General features: G+C 38.8%; 1 protein-coding gene across 8 annotated transcripts in view; it reads left to right on the top strand.

Moving 5' to 3' along the window:
• PTPN4 (protein tyrosine phosphatase non-receptor type 4) overlaps positions 1 to 21,080 on the top strand; it is a 190,075-nt gene that overhangs the window by 72,004 nt on the left and 96,991 nt on the right. For 6 of the 8 annotated variants that reach the window (XM_030579717.1, XM_030579722.1, XM_030579716.1 and 3 more), the window contains 5 exons: positions 11,580 to 11,622; positions 11,702 to 11,801; positions 16,860 to 16,904; positions 17,213 to 17,265; positions 19,612 to 19,732. In XM_030579717.1, coding sequence (XP_030435577.1) covers positions 11,580 to 11,622; positions 11,702 to 11,801; positions 16,860 to 16,904; positions 17,213 to 17,265; positions 19,612 to 19,732 — 362 coding nt within the window. Of the gene's footprint in view, positions 1 to 11,559; positions 11,623 to 11,701; positions 11,802 to 16,859; positions 16,905 to 17,212; positions 17,266 to 19,611; positions 19,733 to 21,080 lie in introns of all 8 variants that reach the window. The other 2 variants (XM_030579718.1, XM_030579721.1) reach the window with 2 other exon arrangements.

The raw sequence follows: 21,080 nt of genomic DNA, 5'->3' as shown, positions 1-21,080 counted from the left end.
TAGTGTTTTTAAAAGCTTAAGTGTAAGTAAAAATCAAGCTACAGAAGGAAGTTACAAGATTGCACAGTGCATTGCAAAAAACGGAAAGCCGTTTACAGATGGGGAATATATAAAAAGTTTTTCTCCGCAGTTGGGAGATTTTGTTCAATGATTTGTCAAATAAAGATATAATCATATCTAGAATAAAAGAACTCCCCATCTCTGCCAGAGCAGTTGAGAGACACATAAGTGAAATGGCAGAAAACATTAAGGAAAAGCAGACTACTGCATTGAAAGACACAGCAGTGTTTAGTGTTGCAGTTGATGAGAGTGTGGATATAAACGACAATCCATGTTTGGCAGTTGTTGCAAGATACTGTGCTTCCGATGAAATCCAAGAGGAACTTTGTTGCCTAAAACCCCTGCATGGCACAACAAAGGGGGAAGATATACTGGAAAGTTTTGTAAACCATTTTAAAGAACGAGGGGAGTTGATATCAGAAAAATATTTTGTGTGACAACAGATGGTGTTCCTGCCGTGGTCGGAAAACAGAAGGGATTTGTAAAGTTGCTTGAAGATCAAATTGGCCATCTGACAGTCAAATTTCACTGTATCATCCATCAAGAAAACCTGTGTGCTAAAATTTCTAATTCAGTACTTAATAATGTGATGAATACAGTAGTGCGAATTGTGAATTTCCTTGTTGCTCGATCTGCTTTGACTCACAGACAATTTCAAGCACTGCTAGAAGAGATGGACAGTGCTTATAACGACATCCCACTTCACAGCAACGTTCAGTGGCTAAGTCGTGGCAAGGTTTTGGTGCACTTTGTAAACTGTTTTGATGCAATCAAGGCCTTTTTGTTGGAAAAAGAACAAAACTACCCCGAACTGGATGATCACAACTGGCTGTGTGAGCTCATGTTTCTAACTGATATCACCACTCACCTAAACGAACTCAACCTCTGTCTCCAGGGTGCAGGGCAAACAGTTCTGGATCTTTATGAAGCCTGGAAAGCATTTGTTGTGAAACTAGCAGTTTTTTCCAGGGATATTCAAACTTCTACTTTCCGCTATTTCCAACTCATAAAGGAGCTATTGACACGTTGCACTGCCAGTGTCGATGAGATTGGAAAGTACATGCAAGAACTGGAATCAGACAAAGATTTCCAGCAATTTGGCCCAATGCTTTCTTTTCTAATTAAACCTGAAAGGTTCAATGAAAGTGACTTGGATTTGTCTGTGTTTCAGTGGATGGGTGTTGAAGATTTCGAAATGCAACTCATTCAGTTAAAAAGCTCAGAACTGTGGACATCAAAGTTTGTGGATCTGCGGAGCGCGTTTGAAGCCACCGAAAGAGATCATGGGGCCTCTATTCTGACCTGCTGGACACCTCTGCCAGTGAAATTTAACTGTTCGAAGAAAATTGTGTTTGCAGTGCTTTCAGCATTTGGATCCACATACCTGTGTGAACAGGTATTTTCACACATGAAATCTGTCCTCTGTCCCTCTCGGAGCCGGTTAACAAGTGATCACTCAGAAGCCTGTGTGCAACTTAAAGTATCCAAATACGCTCCAGACATTGGAAAACTCAGCAAGCAAAAGCAAGGGCAAGGATCACACTAAACTGATAAGATCTGCATTTTAATTTAAATTTTAAATAAAGCTTCTGAAACATTTTGAAAACCTTGTTTACTTTACATATAACAGTAGTTTGGTTATATAGTATAGACTTATAGAGAGACCTTCTAAAAAACGTTAAAATGTATTACCGGCACGCGAAGCCTTAAATTAGAGTGTTTAAATGAAGACTCGGCACACCACTACTGAAAGGTTGCTGACCCCTGCTCTAAAACAATGAATAAAATACTTTTCTGAGCATGAGTGTTTATAATCGTAGTTTACATGCCTTAACTGGCAGTGAGTTCCAACCTTAGGTACATCAAAATCAAAGTTAGAAATATACTAATTGATGGATCTAATGATAACTTTCAGTTCTCTCTTTTATTATTGCTGTTCTGTTATGGTTAGAATGTTTGTGCAAGAATTTTCATTGTAGTTAACTGTTTGCAATCACCTAGAAGGCACTTCATGATACTGTACCATGTGGAAGGCACTACAGGCACAAAGTAACGTACAATATGACTAAAACTTTGACAGTGTAATTTCGAGTTAATTGGGACAGTTTAAGGCAGGGATGTCAAACGTGGCCTGCAGGCCCGTTCCAACCTTTTCTTCTGTCTAGCAACTCCCTCTGTGGTTTACAAAAGTTATCCAGCCCACATCAGAGCATCTGAGAGAGAGCCAGGATTGGGAGGAATATTATACCTGACAGGTCACAGGTACTGAACACCTCCTTCTTCCTCTCCTCCCTCTGTACAGCCGGCAGCACTGCAATATTGCACAGATGAGACTCAGATGAGGCTCTTTGACAGCCTCACACACCCTTTGCCCTTGCCAGCATTGCCAAAGCTATACAAGAGTGGAGTCCATACTCCACTCCGTACTGTCACTGAGCCATGCAGCACCAGAGCGAAGATGAGGCTTCTTTTCAGCCTCCATCCTTCACATCTGCTGCTATTGCCACTGCTGCTGAGTTTACAGGATTCATGGAATCAGCTGCTTCTCTGACCCCCTCAGATGAAACATGAAGCAGGGGGAGAAACTCCCAAAGAGAAGGAGAAGAGGAGAGACTCTGCAAAGGGAAATGTGGGCAAGGGAGAGACCCCCCAGGGGTATGAAATTCCTAAATATTGTGGGAGAGTGGGAAGGAGGGCTGGCATTAATATACAAAATGAAACAGCAGATACGGAAAAGTCTCAAAAAAGGTGGAAAATTGAGATGATTGCTCAGGGTGGAATGCACAGAAGGGTAAGTTGATGAGAGGAAGGAAAGGTTTCATACATACCTTTATTCTAAAGAGAAAAAATAATTGTCTTTAACTGATCTTGGTTGGGGCCTCTAAATGCTACTATAAAACAAATAATACATAATTAAATGCAGTATTTAACTTAGCTAGGCACAAACTAAAATCACACGAAGTGCTAAATTTGCCTCTTGTCGATGAACTTTTTATTCCCAGCACATGAACTGTAACTGAACAGGTTGTTCAGCCCTTACCACTGAGGTCTTATCTAATGAAGGATTCAGAGGTGTGATGTAAGCATGTTAGTGTGTGCTAACTCAGTCGTTCTCAACCAGGGGTCTGGGCCACACGGGGGGGCTGTGAGCAGGTTTCAAGGGGGGCCCCAAGGCGGGCCAGCATCAGGCTTACTGGGGACAAGGGCAAAAAGCTGAAGACCCATCGCATAGTGCTGAAGTCCGGGGCGCCGAGCCCAGCCACCTTGGGCTGAAGCTGAAGCCTGGGCAGCTTAGCTTTGCGAGGCTGCTTGTGGCGTGGAGCCCTGGGCAACTGCCCTGCTTGCTATCCTCTAATGCTGGCCATGGCTTTTATATGCAGAAAACCAGTTATTGTGGCACAGCTGGGCCATGGAGTTTTTATAGCATGTTGGCAGGGCCTCAGAAAGAGAGAGGTTGAGAACACCTGTGATAACTAATAGTATTTCAAATGTATTATAGACAAAGCACTTGACCCATTTTGGCAACTCTTGATGGCAATTGTCTGACTTGTTTACAGTGGATTTTAGAAATGTGTGTGTTAGTATGTTTTAGGTAACAGCACATCATAATCTTAATATGAAAAAGTCTAGAATGTGATTGGCACCCTTGGTTTAAAGATCACTTGCATTAATTTTTTTCTTTTCTGGAAGGATTTTCTATATATTACCAAGGCAGCCTATAAAGACAAGATAGATGCTTGTTCTTAACTGTCCTGTGGTGCTAATTTGAATTTAGCAGAGTGTAAGTCTTCTTTTCTAAGAGTGGTAAGGTACCATATAGCAGTGGTTCTCAACCAGGAGTACACATGCTCCTAGGCGTACGCAGAGGTCTTCCAGGCGGTACACCATCAACACATCTAGATATTAGCTTAGTTTAACAGGCTACATAAAAAGCACTAATGAAGTCAGTGCAAACTAAAATTTCATAAAATGACTTGTTTCTATTGCTCTGTATACACAATACACTGAAATGTAAGTACAGTATTTATATTGAAATTGATTTATAACTATATGGTAAAAATGAGAAAGTAAGCAATTTTTCAGTAATAGTATGCTGTGACACTTGTATTTTTATGTCTGATTTTGTAAGCAGGTAGTTTTTAAGTGAGGTGAAACTTGGGGATATGCAAGACAAATCAGACTGAAAGGGGTACAGTAGTCTGGAAAGGTTGAGATAGCCATTGCTGTGTAGAATGTTAAAAATAATAAATAATAAATTTTCACTATAAACTGTTTCTTAAATGAGAGATTCACCCACATTAAAGTAGCCATCTTTTTATAGAAAATACATTTTGCAAAATATGTGTTCTACATGTTATATAAACAATTCTGAAGTATTTTTTTATATTTTATGACTGTACTCTCTATTTCTTGAAAAGGTTCTCATTTTATCCCATTACATATTTACTGGTTTTAAGACTAGACTTTACTGCTTGTAATATTACTGCTTGTAATGCATCTGAGGAAGTGGGATTCACCCACGAAAGCTCATGCTCCAAAACGTCTGTTAGTCTATAAGGTGCCACAGGATTCTTTGCTGCTTTTACAGATCCAGACTAACACGGCTACCCCTCTGATACTTGTAATATTACTGGTTCCTGCTTATTTTTTCTGTTCTGAGGTTATGAGCATGTCAAGTTTATTGTGTCCAGACTTAGATTCCACCCTCTTTTGTGACAAGCTAGCATTGTTGTTCTCAACATGGATGCATGGGATGAACAATAGAAATCAGTGACCTAGAAAGCAATTATTGAATGTTTCACATACAGTCAGTAATCTACCCCCTTTGCTTTCAGTGGACACTGAATGCTCTTTGTTCCTTAGGATAGAAAGAATTGGACTTCCATAGTTTCACAAAGGAAAACAATACTTTAAATAAGAGGAATAATGGCTTTTGTGGCCCCCGCTCCAGCCTTCTCTTTCATCTGTTTTACTGAATATCTATTGTGTATCTAAGAGACTGACGTCCCTCAGTTGCTACAATAATGTTCCTTGACTTGTTTTTTTAGAGAAGACTACCTCTGTGATACTTTTCTCCCTGGAATGTGAGACTACAGAAGGAAACTAATACTTTCAATGATGTTTACTGATTTTTCTAAACTTTATTTTCCTCTTCTTCCTAGCAGTCTGTGGCTAAACAGTAGAACTCAATGTTTATAACCAAATAAAGCTGTTCAGCACATTTTAGATGTTTTTAATTGGGGTTTTCATCCAGGGTTATGTCACTTGTAGGCTGTTCTGATAGGGATACTGTCAAGGTAATAATCATATTTAACCTCTTCATTCCAGACTCTTTCCTTAAGGAATGAGGTTGACAGGGAGAAAAACATTGGCATAACAGGGAAATAAATGTGGGTGTGGGAGAGCTAGAATCTGTCTTTTGACTTAAATAAAAGAACAGTAAAAGTCAATACAATTCTTTATTCAGATGAACTCAAAAAATTGCAACAGCTGTGGCTATCTTATTTCCCATTTTCTCCTTTCTTCCTGACTCTCATATCCAAACTCCCTCTAGTGTTCTGATGTTGTGTGTGTTATGCTGATTGAATACAATGGTGTAGTAATGGGGGCAGCTGTGATTAAGAAGCAGCCCTGCAGAGCTTAGAGGGAGCCTCAGAGTTATTCAGTGAGCATGTGATTAAAAGGTTAGTGTTTTTTAACATCTAAAATCTTCTGGGCTTTGAGGAGATAATTACATACCATAAAAGGGGCATGTCAGAACTAGAATAAAATAAACATTTTACCAGTATTACTTACTGTATATATTTGTAGAATATTCAGTTATAATTACTTTTAGCATTTATGTTATTAGTTTACTTTTTGCACTACCCCCCTTTACCTGACTGGCAGTCCTGGGGCATGCCACCAGCTTGGAAACCAACCTCTACTGCCCCCTGAAAAGTGACATCTCTCTCCTCTGCAAAATCATGCAGGCTGAAGAGGCACACTGTTCAGCAAGATGAGAGAAAAAAAAAGAGAGAGAACACCCTTAGATTGAGGAACAGATAATTCCAACAGACATTTCCACCTTTTTGCCTGATGAAGTGGCAATGGCTGCTATGTCTACCTGACCTGACTATTATAAGACTTTTCAAGAACTGCTGTGCTGAATGGTTGTCATAAACAGATAGCTAAGGGTTAATGTTCTTTTACCTGTAAAAGGGTTAACACAGGGAACCTGAAACACCTGACCAGAGGACCAATCAGGAAACCAGACTTTTTCAAATCTGGGTGGAGGGAAATTTTGGGTGTGAGTTCTTTGTTCTTTGTCTTGTGTCTGTGCCCTCTCGGCTCTGAGAGTGATTTTTCTATCTCCTGCCTTTCTAATCTTCTGTTTCCAAGTTGTAAGTACAAAGATAGTAAGACAATAGGTTTATATTGTTTTCTTTTGTATTTACATGTGTGTAGTTGCTGGAGTGTTTTGAATTGTATTCTTTTTGGATAAGGCTGTTTATTCATTTTTTTCCTTTAAGCAATTGACCCTGTACATTGTCATCTTATACAGAGAATATTTTTAATGTCTTTTTCTTTCTTTTTATATAAAGCTTTCTTTTTAAGACCTGTTGGAGTTTTTCTTTAGTGGGGACTCCAGGGAATTGAGTCTGCAGCTCACCAGGGAATTGGTGGGAGGAAGAAGTCAAGGGGAAAATCTCTTTGTGTTAGATTTACTAAGCCTGACTTTGCATACCCTCTGGGTGAGGGGGAAGAGAGATTAGCTCTCTCGGTACTTGTGTTTCCAGGACTGGAAGCAGGGAATCTCCTAGGGTCATCCAGGGAGGGGAGCCTGGGAGGAAGTAACCAGGAAACAAGGGGAGGGGGTTATTTTCCTTTGTTATAGGACTCAAGGCATCTGAGTCTGGGGGTCCCCCAGAGAAGGTTTTGGGGGGACCAGAGGGTATCAGGCCCTAAAAATTCCTGATTGGTGTCAGCGCTATCAGATCTAAGCTGGTAATTAAGCTTAGGGGAATTCATGCTAATACCCATATTTTGGACGCTAAGGTCCAGATCTGGGAAGAAATGTTATGACAATGGTGGATACCTTTGAGATTCCAGTTGAAATTGTGCAAGAAAAATCAGTCAGACTACTTGACATTTTGTATATGGTAATGCCTGGAAGATTGGCCATTAGATTTACGTGGTAGGAAGAACTACTCTTCCTCAAATTTACAAATGTGTAGTGCTAATTGTTAGGCCCTCTTAGTGAAATATGACATAAGTTGGGACAAAATATCTTTTTATTGAAAAATTTCCCTCAAACAGCAGAGAAAACTACCAAAGAGGTCCAGACAGCTCTTGAGAACTCCTTTAATATCAAGACAAAGGAAGCTGTGCACTTCCTGAGTCATATGGTATTCTTCAGTCTCTGGAGATTTATATAGCAGTCCCAGGAAGGAAACAGCCAGACTGTTGAGTTATTCTAGACGGAGCTGCTCCGCTTATTACTATAGTGAACAACGATCCTCTGAACCACCAGGAAAAAGTAGAGATTTCAGTGGAGGAAAGCCTCTGCATAGTCACGCTGTGTCCGTCTTAAAGTAGCAAATCTGACATGTTAGTCAAGAGCCACTTGGAGCATTTAGAGGATCTATTTACTTTATCTCCCTTTCCCTCCCCTTCTTTTGGCAGTTTCCTTTTTTACTTTCTGGAGACTTGGGATCACATCACCTCAGGATCTTAGAAATCATCAGAATGTGGGTGTTCCATTCAATTTCGGAACCTTCCTAACACCCAGCCCTCTTTAGGGACCACTCATGAGAGATTATTAAAAATGAGTTTACATCTAAATCTTGGAGCAATAGATGTGCCTCTAGGGTTCAGAGAGAAGGGATTTTACTTACATTTTCTAATCCTAAAGAAGGAGTATGCTGCCCTATTCTGGATTTGAGCTGTCTCAACACCTTAATCTGCCACTTAAAATTCAAATCCCTAACCTCTCTAATCCCATCTTTAGATCCCCAAAACTGGTTCATGCTGTTAACCTACAGGACACATACTTTCACATGTCAGTCTACCCTGCACACAGAAAATACCTGCGATTCCAAGTGGGAAATTACCGCAGTTAGTACCGAGTTCTGCCCTTTGGTCTTTCAGCAGCACCAAAAGTAGTCACCAAGTGCTTGGCAGTCATGATGGCTCACCTGAGAAAGCAAAGGGTATAGGTAGACTCGCACCACAATGATTCCCTCATTTGAGGGAGATCAGTGCAACAAATAAATGACTCAATTTCATATGATCCTACAACTTTACACTAAGCTAGGTCTCGGAAGCAACAGAAAAAAGTCAATTTTAGTGCCAACCCAAAGGATAGAGTTCGTAGGAGTAGTGTTAGATTCCGCAAGAGCTTATCTGCCATAAAACAGATTCAGCACCATTGTAGGTCTCATCAACCACCTGCATGCTCACCCTCAAATGTCAGTAAGAGCTTGCCTCAGTTCTCTTGATCACATTGTTTCCTGTATTTACATCACATAGCATGCCAGACTACCAAACACATATCACATGAACATGGGCGTACTGATCCCCTGAGAAGTCCTCTAATAGTTAAACTGGTAGAAGGACTCTGTGCAGGTTTGCAAACATGGACTGTTTTCTCCATTTGTCACCAAGGCACTGCTAATAGATGCTTCTGTGCTCAGCTGAAGAGCTCACCTTACTACCTTCAAACCCAAGTCTCATGGGCTTCTCAAGAGAATTACCTTCATACAGTATACTGCAGCTCTGAACTGTTTGATTAGCCTGCACAATATTTCTCTCCGTACTGAGTGGACTAGCAGACCAGGTGATGACAGATAGCACAATGGTGTTAGCAGACAGGGAGGAGCACAGTCATCAACTGGAAAGGATAGCGACATTCAGGCACTTATGGCTGGTCTACCTTACATCGCTTTCCATAAGGATAAGGTGACCCTTAGGCCTAAACCTGCATTTTTACCAAAGATTGTTTCAGGCTTCCATTTAACTCAGGTGATTCATCTGCCATTTCCTTTTCCAAACTGAACCAGGGGGAAGCCAAACTGTATATTTTTGATGTAGTTGATAGAGCAAGACGGGTACCCAGAAATCACCTACTACAGGACAGGCCCAACAAGGAAAATAACAGAATCAGAGTGGCCATCATGTACAGCCACCAGCTAGAAACTGCCCAGCACGTTATCAGTGATCTACAACCTATCCTGGAAAACAATCCCTCGCTCTCACAGACCTTGGGAGGCAGGTCAGTCCTCGCTTACAGACAGCCCCCCAGCCTGAAGCAAATACTCACCAGCAACTACATACCACATCACAGAAACACTGACCCAGGAACCAATCCCTGTAGCAAACCTCGTTGCCTACTCTGTCCCCATGTCTACTATAGCAACACCATCAGAGGACCCAGCCATATCAGCCACACCATCAGAGGCTCATTCACCTGCATGTCTACTGATGTTGTATATGCCATCATGTGCCAGCAATGCCCCTCTGCCAGGTACATTGGCCAAACCGGACAGTCCCTACGTAAAAGAATAAATGGACACAAATCGGACATGAGGAATAGTAACATACAAAAGCCAGTAGGAGAACACTTCAGTCTTCCTGGATATTCTATAACAGCTTTAAAAGTAGCTATACTTGACCAAAAAAACTTCAGAAACAGACTTCAAAGAGAAACAGCAGAACTAAAATTCATTTGCAAATTTAGCACAATTAATTTGGGCTTGAATAGGAACTGGGAGTGGGTGGCTCATTACAAAAGCAGCTTTGCCTCTCCTGGAATTGACACCTCCTCCTCTATTATTGGGGGTGGACTACATCCACCCTGATCGAACTGGCTCTGTCAACACTGGTTCTCCACTTGTGAGGTAACTCCCGTCCCTTCATGTATCATTATATAATGCCTGCATTTATAATTTTCACTCCACGCATCTGAAGAAGTGGTGTTTTACTCACAAAATCTTATGCCCAAATAAATCTGTTAGTCTTTTAGGTGCCACCAGAATCCTTGTTACTTTTGATGTAGTTAAGGCTCTGTCATTTTGCTGAGCAAAACAAAACCATTCAGAAGTTCCTCTAGGATAATTATAGCATTTGCAGCTAGAACGAAGGATCAGGCAGTATCTACCCAGAGATAATTTAAATGGGTCTCTAATTGTATTAAATCATACTATGAATTAGCTAGATTAGATTCACTCATGTAGTTTAGAACCCACTCCATCGGAGCAGAGACAACCTGTTGATTCTCTGAGAAGCTATGAGGGGATCAGTTCACATTTTATACAGTATAATTCACTGGTAGAGGCATCAGTGTCAGACACGCACTTTGGCAGAACAGTACTCCAATCGTTACTGAAATAGACAGCAAGCACCAATCCTCCTTCCTACGAGGTCACTGCTTGTGAGTCACCTGAAGTGCAATACATTTGAACAATCACTTGAAGGAGAAAGAATAGGTACTTTACCCTCCAGTAAATGGGATTCTTTGAGATGTGTTGTCCGTGTGTATTCTATGATCTTCTCTTCCTCCCTGCTGCCATGGAGTCCTGTAACACCTGGATTCTGTCTTGACAAAGAAACTGAGGGACAGTTGGGCCCACTCTGCTGTTTATTCTCCCTGCACGTAGAGTGCAGATGCAGCCCCAATAGATTTTGCTGATAAAAAGAATCTGATCTCGTGCATGGCATGCATGCACACCAGTAATGGAATATGTATGGACACACCTTTTGAAAAACCAATATTAATTTGTAGTAGGGTAAGTAATTGTTTTCTCATTTAGATTTTTCTAGGATACTATTGCACGGCTTACTTTTGAATGAAGTAAAGTTGCTTTTTGGGGTACCCTAGTTCCTTGCAGCAAGAGAAATGGAGCCTAGCTGTTTGTGTTCAGTTGCCAATGTCTCAAAGTATTTCATCCAGCAATCTTCTCAGTAAACTTGGGTTCTGGGACTATTAGTTCACAGCCATTGGAAGGGTTTTTGTGTATTTAGAGAGTTTTACATGTAGTGTTTTACAAATGTTAACTAATTGTCACAGCACCCCTGTGAAGTAGGCATCTTACAGATGGTGGAAAAAAACCAGAAAGATTAAGTAATTCAGAGCCAGAATTAGAATGTTGTCATCTCTTGTTGTCAGTCCCTGCTCAGTCCAGTAGTGTTCTCACATTGTTAAATTCTAACCCTTGTAACTAGGTGCTCAGCTAAGAGGCTAGCTCAGCTGCAGGCAGCCACCTGTGAAGGGAGCTGGGAGTAGCCTTAGCTCCATAAGGTACATAGAGACAGATGCCAGAGGGAGTAATTGGGTATGTTTGTGATAACCTGTGGTTTCTCAGAAAATTACTCACTGGGCTTTGCATGCCTAAAGGCCAATTCTGCATAAGAAGCTCAAAAATTAAGTAACAAGAAAAAAATTGTTTCTTAGTATGATCATATCAGATTAATTTGTGAAAAATGTGTTGTTTTCTTTTTTTTTTTTTAAAATGTATATAGTTTATCTCTTTTTCCCCCAGAGGTGGCTGGATCCAAACAAACCAATCAGGAAACAATTAAAAAGTGAGTAAATATATTTATTTGGTCTATTTCAAATATGATTTTTATTGAATAAGGATTTTAAAGTAACCTGATTAATTAGAAATGCTTTTGTTAATTCTAGGAGGATCTCCTTACAGTTTGAACTTTAGAGTCAAATTTTTTGTAAGTGACCCTAACAAGCTCCAAGAAGAATATACAAGGTAGGTTTAGGAAGTTTACCGTTGCAACATTCTTCTAGCATTATTATTTTTTTGAAGATATTACTTATTGGAATTGTTTCTTAAAAGCCTGATTTATTCATGTTTTTTGTAGTGTGTTTAGGATTTTCCATAGCTGATAACTAAAATTCACATGCTGTAAGCACACAAACTACACAAAAACCTTTAAAATGAAGCCTTGAATACATAGTGTAGAAATCTAGTGTACATATGAAATAATCTCACAGAGAAAATATTGTTCAGGTAGACATAGGAAAAGAAAGGGAAGAGAAGAAAAAAGGAAAACTTTTTCTTTCTCCTACTCATCAATGGGTACAAATTTAATTTTAACTCATATTTGTCTCTTATGTTTGAAAACATCATAATATTTCTGAAATTATGCTGACTCATTATTCCTTTTGTATAGTAGTTCCTTACTAACTTTTTTCAGCCATGCATATCAATCAGTCTTCAACTTCACTTGTATTAGTATAACATGGCGACATATGGTGATACAGCAGCAATCTTAGCTGGCACAAATACAGTAATTTCAGTGTACCTATTGTGTAGTAATGTGCCTAAGGCTCAGAGTTTTACAGGTATTTAGGCATTTCTGCAAACAGTGTTGCAGTACCTAACTAAATTAGGAGCCTAAATCTCATTTTCAAAAGGGATTTAGGCAACTGTAAAAAAATACTTTTTGAAAATGAGGTTTAAGATCTTAAATCAGTTAGGTTTTACAGTGTTGAGTGCAGCAATGCCTGAATAGCTCATAGACTCATAGACTCTAGGACTGGAAGGGACCTCGAGAGGTCATCGAGTCCAGTCCCCTGCCCTCATGGCAGGACCAAATACTGTCTAGACCATCCCTAATAGACATTTATCTAACCTACTCTTAAATATCTCCAGCGATGGAGATTCCACAACTTCCCTAGGCAATCTATTCCAGTGTTTAACTACCCTGACAGTTAGGAACTTTTTCCTAATGTCCAACCTAAATCTCCCTTGCTGCAGTTTAAGCCCATTGCTTCTTGTTCTATCATTGCAGGCTAAGGTGAACAAGTTTTCTCCCTCCTCCTGATGACACCCTTTTAGATACCTGAAAACTGATATCAGGTCCCCTCTCAGTCTTCTCTTTTCCAAACTAAATAAACCCAATTCCTTCAGCCTTCCTTCATAGGTCATGTTCTCAAGACCTTTAATCATTCTTGTTGCTCTTCTCTGGACCCTCTCCAATTTCTCCACATCTTTCTTGAAATGCGGTGCCCAGAACTGGACACAATACTCCAGTTGAGGCCTAACCAGCGCAGAGTAAAGCGGAAGAATGACTTCTCGTGTCTTGTTTACAACACACCTGTTAATGCATCCCAGAATCATGTTTGCTTTTTTTGCAACAGTATCACACTGTTGACTCATATTAAGCTTGTGGTCCACTATGACCCCTAGATCTCTTTCTGCCATACTCCTTCCTAGACAGTCTCTTCCCATTCTGTATGTGTGAAACTGATTGTTCCTTCCTAAGTGGAGCACTTTGCATTTATCTTTATTGTACTGTACTAATCTGGGCCTAAACTGTATAAAGGGAGTGCTCAATTGGTACCAGATTAAAAAGTTGTGAATGTCCTGTGTCCTTAAGAGGGGTGCCCAAAATTTTCAAACCAAGGTATGTAAATGTAGATGCCTCCTCCATTTTTAGGCACCCAAGTATATGCAGTCTGATTTTTTTTCGAATTGCTGAGCATTTACAACAGAAGGTGACTTAAGTGGGATTTGTAGATGAAAGAGCAGCAATTGAAAAAACCTCTGAAAAAAACCAGGAAGGCCATTTTTTATTTAGGTTCCCAAAGAGCCTAACTTGTCCCATATCTGTTGTTAGAATAGGCAATTTTTTTTCTTTTCAAAACTTAGATAAAATATATGATAATATGTCATAAAATATATTTTTCAGACATTGATGGCCATTTTCTTACCAGCATTGACTGTTGCTAATCAATAATTCGGTAGATGCTATCTTTCCAATCTTTCTGGCTGTGTATAACTTGGCATAAAGGCAGACGAAAACGTCCTAAAATTGCTGTTAATGTTCATGGGATCAACAGACGTGGGCAACAAAGGGGGCATACTTTTGGCTGCCTGTTCATCCTCCATCAATTTAAATAAACTCTTGCTAGCAAACAATCTATTTTTAACATGTATTAAGATTGCTAACATATTTAACATTTATTAAGGTTGTTTTAATTTAACATTGCTCCATCTTCATTGTTCTTACTATTTAAGATGTGACTGCATTGTGCAAGCTCTTTTAGACCTACATTGCTAAAGTTGCTTTAATTTCTATTTATTTTCCATTTTGTTCAACAAAGTAGAAGAGGTTTACATGCTTTAAGTCAGTGGTCCCCAACCTTTTCGTGGCCAGTAGCACATTCATGTTTTCAGAAGAGTGTGGCGGGCGCCAGCAATTTTTCAAGGCTTATTTTGTATTTGTACATTAAATAATATGAAAAACATCATATTTAATATTACATAATATATGAATCGCTAAGATAAAAAGGGTAATTTTACATGTAAAAGGTATTACATTAAATTATTCTGCAATTACTCTTTCACCTTACCATGTGAATTTGCTCTTATTTATCTACCTGTAAGAAAAATTAAGGAGTTTTTACAAAATAAATACCATAAACAGTTTTCATCTTATTTATTTTAAAAAAGTAAAACATTGTTGAACTGCTGATCCAAATATATTTATTATTTTTACTTTAACGTAGAATGAAGCCTGCAGCCCTGGAATTCTCTGTCCCCGGCAGGCACGGGGCCACGGCTTCTCTCCGGCTTAAACCATGGCCCCATGCCTGCCAGGGACTGAGAACACCCTTCAGTGTTTTTATACTTTCAGTTTTACATGTCATCCTGAACTTACTATTATGTGTGATCAAATGAAGATCCTAGAATACTTTTTGTGGGCATTAGGGGTTTGTTAGGCCCAATGTCCTCGATAAGTGCCGATTCACAGAATTCCATTCTGGTCACTTTACATGCACCCTGTTTCTACTCCTGGGTACAAAATGCGGTGTTTCTTCCCCTGAATAGCTGCCACATTGCACCCCAGAGGTAACTGCATTTCACTTATGGATCGGTTGGTTCCTCTGTATATGCAAGCACATTTGTAAAAATGCTCGTGGGGTTCTTCACTATTGTTAACCTACTTTAAAAGTCCGTGTCAGGAACCCTTACATAACTATTATGAGGCAGTTGTTGTTCACATACCAATTTGTAAGAAAATGAAAGAATCGGTACAAATCTTCTTAATTTTTAATGCAATAAATTAATTCTAAATGTTTTGAGTTCTGTCATGACAGTAAATATTAATCTGTTAAATATTTTAGTACAAACAGTGCTTCTGATAATATAAACAGCTACACAAGCAATTATTTTCTTTTAATTTACTGTCCCAAGGCCTGAGTTGTATGAATGCTTGTGTTACAACTGTCAAAGCAGATGTGCAAGAAGAAAATACGCGATAGGCTCAGTACCAGGACCTGGGATGTCTCAAAGCAGTGTTACGTACAAGAAAGCAATCACCTGTTGTCGCTATACCCCCTGTTGTGGGGGTGGTTCTCATTTGTAGTGTGTGTGCTTTGCCACCTTTCTAATTTAGATTTAAATGTTCACTTCCTTAAAATCCTCTAAACCTTAATGAGGGGTTGGAGGAAACTTAGTATCTATATAACTTTTGGGTAAATTATGGGTACATGTTCAATCTCATCCTGCCAGAGTCTCTTTCCATTTTCAGGGAAGCCTACATTTTCAAATGTGACTATTCATTTTGTGTGCCTTCATTTTTGAGTGCCCAACTTCATACAATTTAGAGGGCCCTGGTTTTCAGTAGCTGAGTTTTTCAGCACTTTCTGGAAACAAGGGGCCTTTAAGTTGTCCCAGTTTGGGCACCCAAAAAATGGAGGTACCCAAAAATCAGTAGTTGCATTTGAAAATGTGAACTGTAGCATATACTTGTAGCAAATAATAGACTCAAAGAAATACACTTAAATATAATAAAGGTTGCCTTAATTTTTGTTATAAAATAACTGCAATAAGTGAGTAATTTGCTGTCATCTGTTTTCTGTCACTGAATGTACTTGATTGAAAACAGTCTCCCTATTTTGAATGTTTCATCTGCTCATTTTGCTGCTTATTTCCCACCTTAAGGGTAAACAGTGGGAGGAGCAGATGAGCTATTTTAAATAAGCTGTTCTCATTTAAAAGTCATTTAAAATAAAATAAGAAAATACTGAAATATGCCGTTTATAGAACAAAAAATTATGGAAGGTAGGCAAAGTTGCAGAAAGACTTTAGCATAATGCAATAAGATTTTGCATTCATAATTTTTCTAGATTGAGGGAGGAAGACAAACCACTCAACCCTGATATTAAATTGAAACAATACATTGATGTCAGATATCCTCAGGTGCTAAACTAATTTCTACTTCTGTATACCTGGAACAAAAATAAAACAATTTTTATATATTTGTAATATGAGCTAAGTCAGGGAAAAAAAATCTTCAAACTTGGGTACCTAAAAGTAAAAGCCTAAATCTGTACAATCATATGAGACTTATAAATGCTTTACTACTTCTGAACAGTAAGCAACTTTTATTTAGGTGCCTGAACACAGCTTTGTGTGGCACTAAAGTTGGATAGTTTTGCTTTCTCTATTTTATTTTTCACAAGGTAGCCATTTCCTCTCTTTTCCATTGTTTCTACCTTTGGGTGAAATTTGAATATTAACTGTGATGTCTTCATGAAATGTAACGTAAAATTGGATGTTCTACAGAAGTAGATAATTTAAATTTATGGGTATATGGGTAACTTTGATTGCCATCTCACACTAAAATCTACCTCTGAAAGCTTAAGAAATAATTATATCTGGTTAAATGTTTCTAACGCAATAGACCCAAAAGTGATATCAAATATTTCAGCTTTATGTTAAATTTAGGAAGACAGTTCTGTCTAAAAATTCAATCACATTTCTTTAACCCATTGTAGTATTTTTGTTTTTTTTAAGGTACCAGTATTTTTTGCAAATTAAACAAGACATTCTTACTGGAAGGTAAGCCTCTTTTATTATGCTGACCAATATATATAATATATGACCAGTTTTCAGAAATTAAAAGATACATTATTTAATTTTTAACAATGAATAATTTTATATAAAGATTATGAGCTATATAATATTTGCTGAAGAACTGATATAATAGTTTCTTTTAGAGTACTTAAATGGAAATACTTATAATAAAAACGTCTGTGAAAAACTTGTGCTTTACTGTTCATAGCTGTGTTGGTAAATAAATGAATTAGAAGATTTTCAAACTGATCGTAATTCACACCAGGTGTATTCCTTTTTTTTTCAAATTATAGATTGCCCTGTCCTTATAATACTGCTGCTCTTTTGGCTTCCTATGCTGTTCAATGTAAGTATAATTACTAAGTAAGTATGAGTACATAGATTATTTCAAATTATGCCTTCTATTTTTCTGGTTTTCCAATGATCAGCTAAGTTACCATAAGTTAATGAATAGTAATAAGCATGCACAAATGGATTTATGTGATGAGATGTACCTAAATCTGTACAAAAACAGTGGTATTTTTCCATCAATGAGGAAAGGTAAACCTTTCATGCATTTCATGGTATTTTTCACTGAAGTGGTCATGAAATTGTTTTACTAGTAAGCTCCCAACTTTCCATTTCCTCTTTATACTAATGTCTAAAGATATAGTAATGCTTTTTGTAAATCTCTATATACTCTAAAATGTAATAGGTTACTTCCTCAATAATGAGACTAAAGCTGTTTTTAGATTTAGATACTTCTTAGTGTGAACATCCAAAAGTGTGTGGAACTGGGAGTTCTGGTAGTGTCTAGCCGAATAGTTCCAGTTTACATGACTTATAAACACAGTTGCCCATTTTAAACAAGATAGCAGAGCTGTCAAGTCTTGGATAATGAAGTTTTAGGTCCTTCCTTTTTTTCTCTTTCTTTTATAAAACCTGGGCAATTATATGGAAAACTATCACAATGCGTATTTAAGTATTTGAAAATCAGGATATGACAACAATTGAGATTTTAAAGTTACCTTAATTCTGACCCTTGTGCTTTTCTGCTATTTTAGATACTTATATGTGGTATTTTTTGCAGTACTCCTTGTCCAGCAAACGTTCCATTAAAGTGTTTGTGAAAAGTACAAAGCTAAGCCTATATTATGACACACACAGTATATAGCTTAGATTAGTAATGAAACTTGCAGGAATATTTGGCCCAATTATGTGTCCAGCCAACTTAGCTTTGTACTTAAATGCCTTCTCATATGAGTTGCTCTTAAAAAAGGCTGGGCTTCTGGTTGAAATAAAATATATAGTACAAGAATGCTGTCAAAATTATTAAAATACATGCCTTAGAAAAGATCGTACCATATAAATCATGACAATGAAATAAGTCAAGTGAAAAGAATTTAAAAAAAAATAGAAAATATGTACAGTAACTCTGCGATTAACATTGTAGTTATGTTCCTGAAAAATGTGACTTAAAAGTGAAACCATGTTAAGCGAATCCAATTTCCCCATAAGAATTAATGTAAATGGGGGAGAGGGGGGTTAGGTTCCAGGGAAACTTGTTTTTGCCAGACAAAAGGCATTATATACATTTTAAACAAGCAATTTAATACAAGTATTAAACAGGCTGGCAGCCCCCCTATCAGCTCCCTCACACACCCCCACCCCATGCCTCCCGCCTGCTGGCGGTCCCCATGTACCAGCACCTTCTCCCTGCTTCCCCTGTCTCCTGCCCACGGCAATCAGCTGTCTTGCAGCATTCAGGAGGCTGGGGGGGAGGAGGAGCGTGGACGCTCCTCCTCCCCAAACCTCTTGAATGATGCAAACCAGCTGATTGCTGCAGGCAGGGAAGGGAGCGGGGAGGCTGGGCACTGCATCCTCGCTCCTCCCTCCAGCCTCCTGAATGCTGCAAGACAGCTGATTGCCACAGGCAGGAAGTGGGGGATGCAGGAGGAAGGTGCTGATGTGCAGGGTCTGCCGAGAAGCTCTGGGAAGGGGTTTAGGGGAGCTGATAGGGGGGCTGCCAGCCGTGGACAAAGCAGGTGGCCAAACGACATTATAGGGGAGCATTGCACAACTTTAAACGAGCACATTCTGTAATGAAACAACGTTAAGCGAGAGAGTGTTAAGTGGGGAGTTACTCAGTTTTTATTCAGGGGTGTAAAAACATTGTTTAATGCAGGGATCAGCAACCTTTGGCACACGGCCCACAAGAGTAAGCCCCCTGGCGAGTCGGGGCGGTTTGTTTCCTACTGCGTCTGCTGGTTCAGCTGATCAGGGCTCCCACTGACCGCAGTTCGCCGCTCTGGGCCAATGGGGGTGGAGGGAAGCGGTCCTCATAATGAAATGAAAACATGGACCCACACAAACAGTATTTGATTACAGAAATATCTGTGAGCAACAAAATTCTGTTTATTTAGGATTAATCATTATATAGGTGGTAAGTAAGTTAAGTACATTGTAACATGAACATTTCATAAAACATTTTGCCAAGCCAGCACCTTTTTGTCATTCAAGTCCTTTTTAAAAACTTCTGTGATACCAGTTGAGCTTATAACTCATGTTAAAGAAACAAGGTGAATTGAAACTTCTGTCTTCTTTGTCTGTTCTAGATCATAAGGTGTTTGGGGCCAGGACTGTGTTAAACTTCGGGTATTGTACAATGCTGAATATGTTGTTTGCACTAAACAAGTAATAATCTTTCTCTTAGCCGAATTGGGAGACTACAACCATTCAGAAAACTTTCCAGGCTACCTCTCAGACTACTCTTTCATCCCTAGCCAGCCTCAAGACTTTGAAAAAGAAATAGCAAAATTACATCATCAGCATATGTAAGAATTTACAGAAAAAATTATTCTTATTTTGTAATATCACTGTCTACAGATGCTGTGCCTTTGTAGAAATATTGCCTGAATAAACTTAACAGATGAATTTTTACACTGCAGTATTTTTATATGTCTTTATATAAAGTATTGCTACAGTTTGGAGAAGAGGGAAGATTCAGAATGAGTGTGCTAATCTTTAAATTAATTTGAAGAAAGGATATATATGAGACTTCATTTCTATAGTAGTATGTGAATTTTTATAGGAAATTTTGGTTTCTTTAAGAAAAGTCTTCAGTCATTCATAATCTGCCTGCATAAGGTTTCTGTGTACGTTGCCTTTACCAGCAACAGGGAATTACTGTAGAAGAGAGTGTGTGTGTGTGTGTCTTTAGAAGTATATTAAAGAGGAGCTCTGTGAACTTCAAAAGCTTGTACCTCCACCAACTGAAGTTGGTCCAATAAAAGATACTATCTCAACTATCTTGTCTCGCTTATATCCTGGGACCAAGATGGCTACAATAACACTGCAAATAACTATGGAAGATATCAAATTTTGCCATTTAAAATAGAACCTTCACAACATAGAGAAGGAGGAAGCCAGACTGAACAGCAACATTCACTTCCTGAGCAGATTCAACAAACAAAACAAAATTTCAAGAGGATTCACCAGAAGATGCTGCAGAAAAACTGAGAAACCATCTCCTGAACTTTACATATTCCGGAAGGGACCACTTCAAACAAGAAATCATCACATGCTCCCATGCACTGGAAGAAAAAAATCAGGAAACCCCAGGAAACAAACTCTGACGACAGCCAACAACACAAAAACAAAGAGTGGAACCAACTATAACAACTTCACAACTGACAACACAACCTCTGGGAGAAACCATGATACCATTACCTATCACGTGGACATTAAACAACACCCCAATCATCAATCTATCAAGACTACTTCTAATCTATACGGTAATATCTGTACTGTCCAAGTGACTGAATTTCTGCTCCACCACAGAACCTGATACCGTACTAACATGTGGAAAATGAGAAGAATTCTTTTTGACAACTCTTCCTAAAGGAATTCTTTCACAACAAAGACAACACCCACAACTACCACACTTCCGTTGACAATCATAAGAAAAAGTAATCATCTGACTGCACACAGACACACACAGCAGAAGAAACCACATACACCTCTACCCTGATATAACGTGACCCTATATAACACGAATTTGAATATAATGTGGTGAAGCAGTGCTCCGGGAGGGGCAGGGCTGCACACTCCAGGGGATCAAAGCAAGTTCAATATAATGCGGTTTCACGTATAATGCGGTAAGATTTTTTGGCTCCCTTGGAC

The sequence above is a fragment of the Gopherus evgoodei genome, chromosome 11, assembly GCF_007399415.2.
Source record: "Gopherus evgoodei ecotype Sinaloan lineage chromosome 11, rGopEvg1_v1.p, whole genome shotgun sequence".
In the NCBI taxonomy this organism is placed as follows: Eukaryota; Metazoa; Chordata; order Testudines; family Testudinidae; genus Gopherus; species Gopherus evgoodei.
This window is presented reverse-complemented; position numbering and strand designations above follow the sequence as displayed.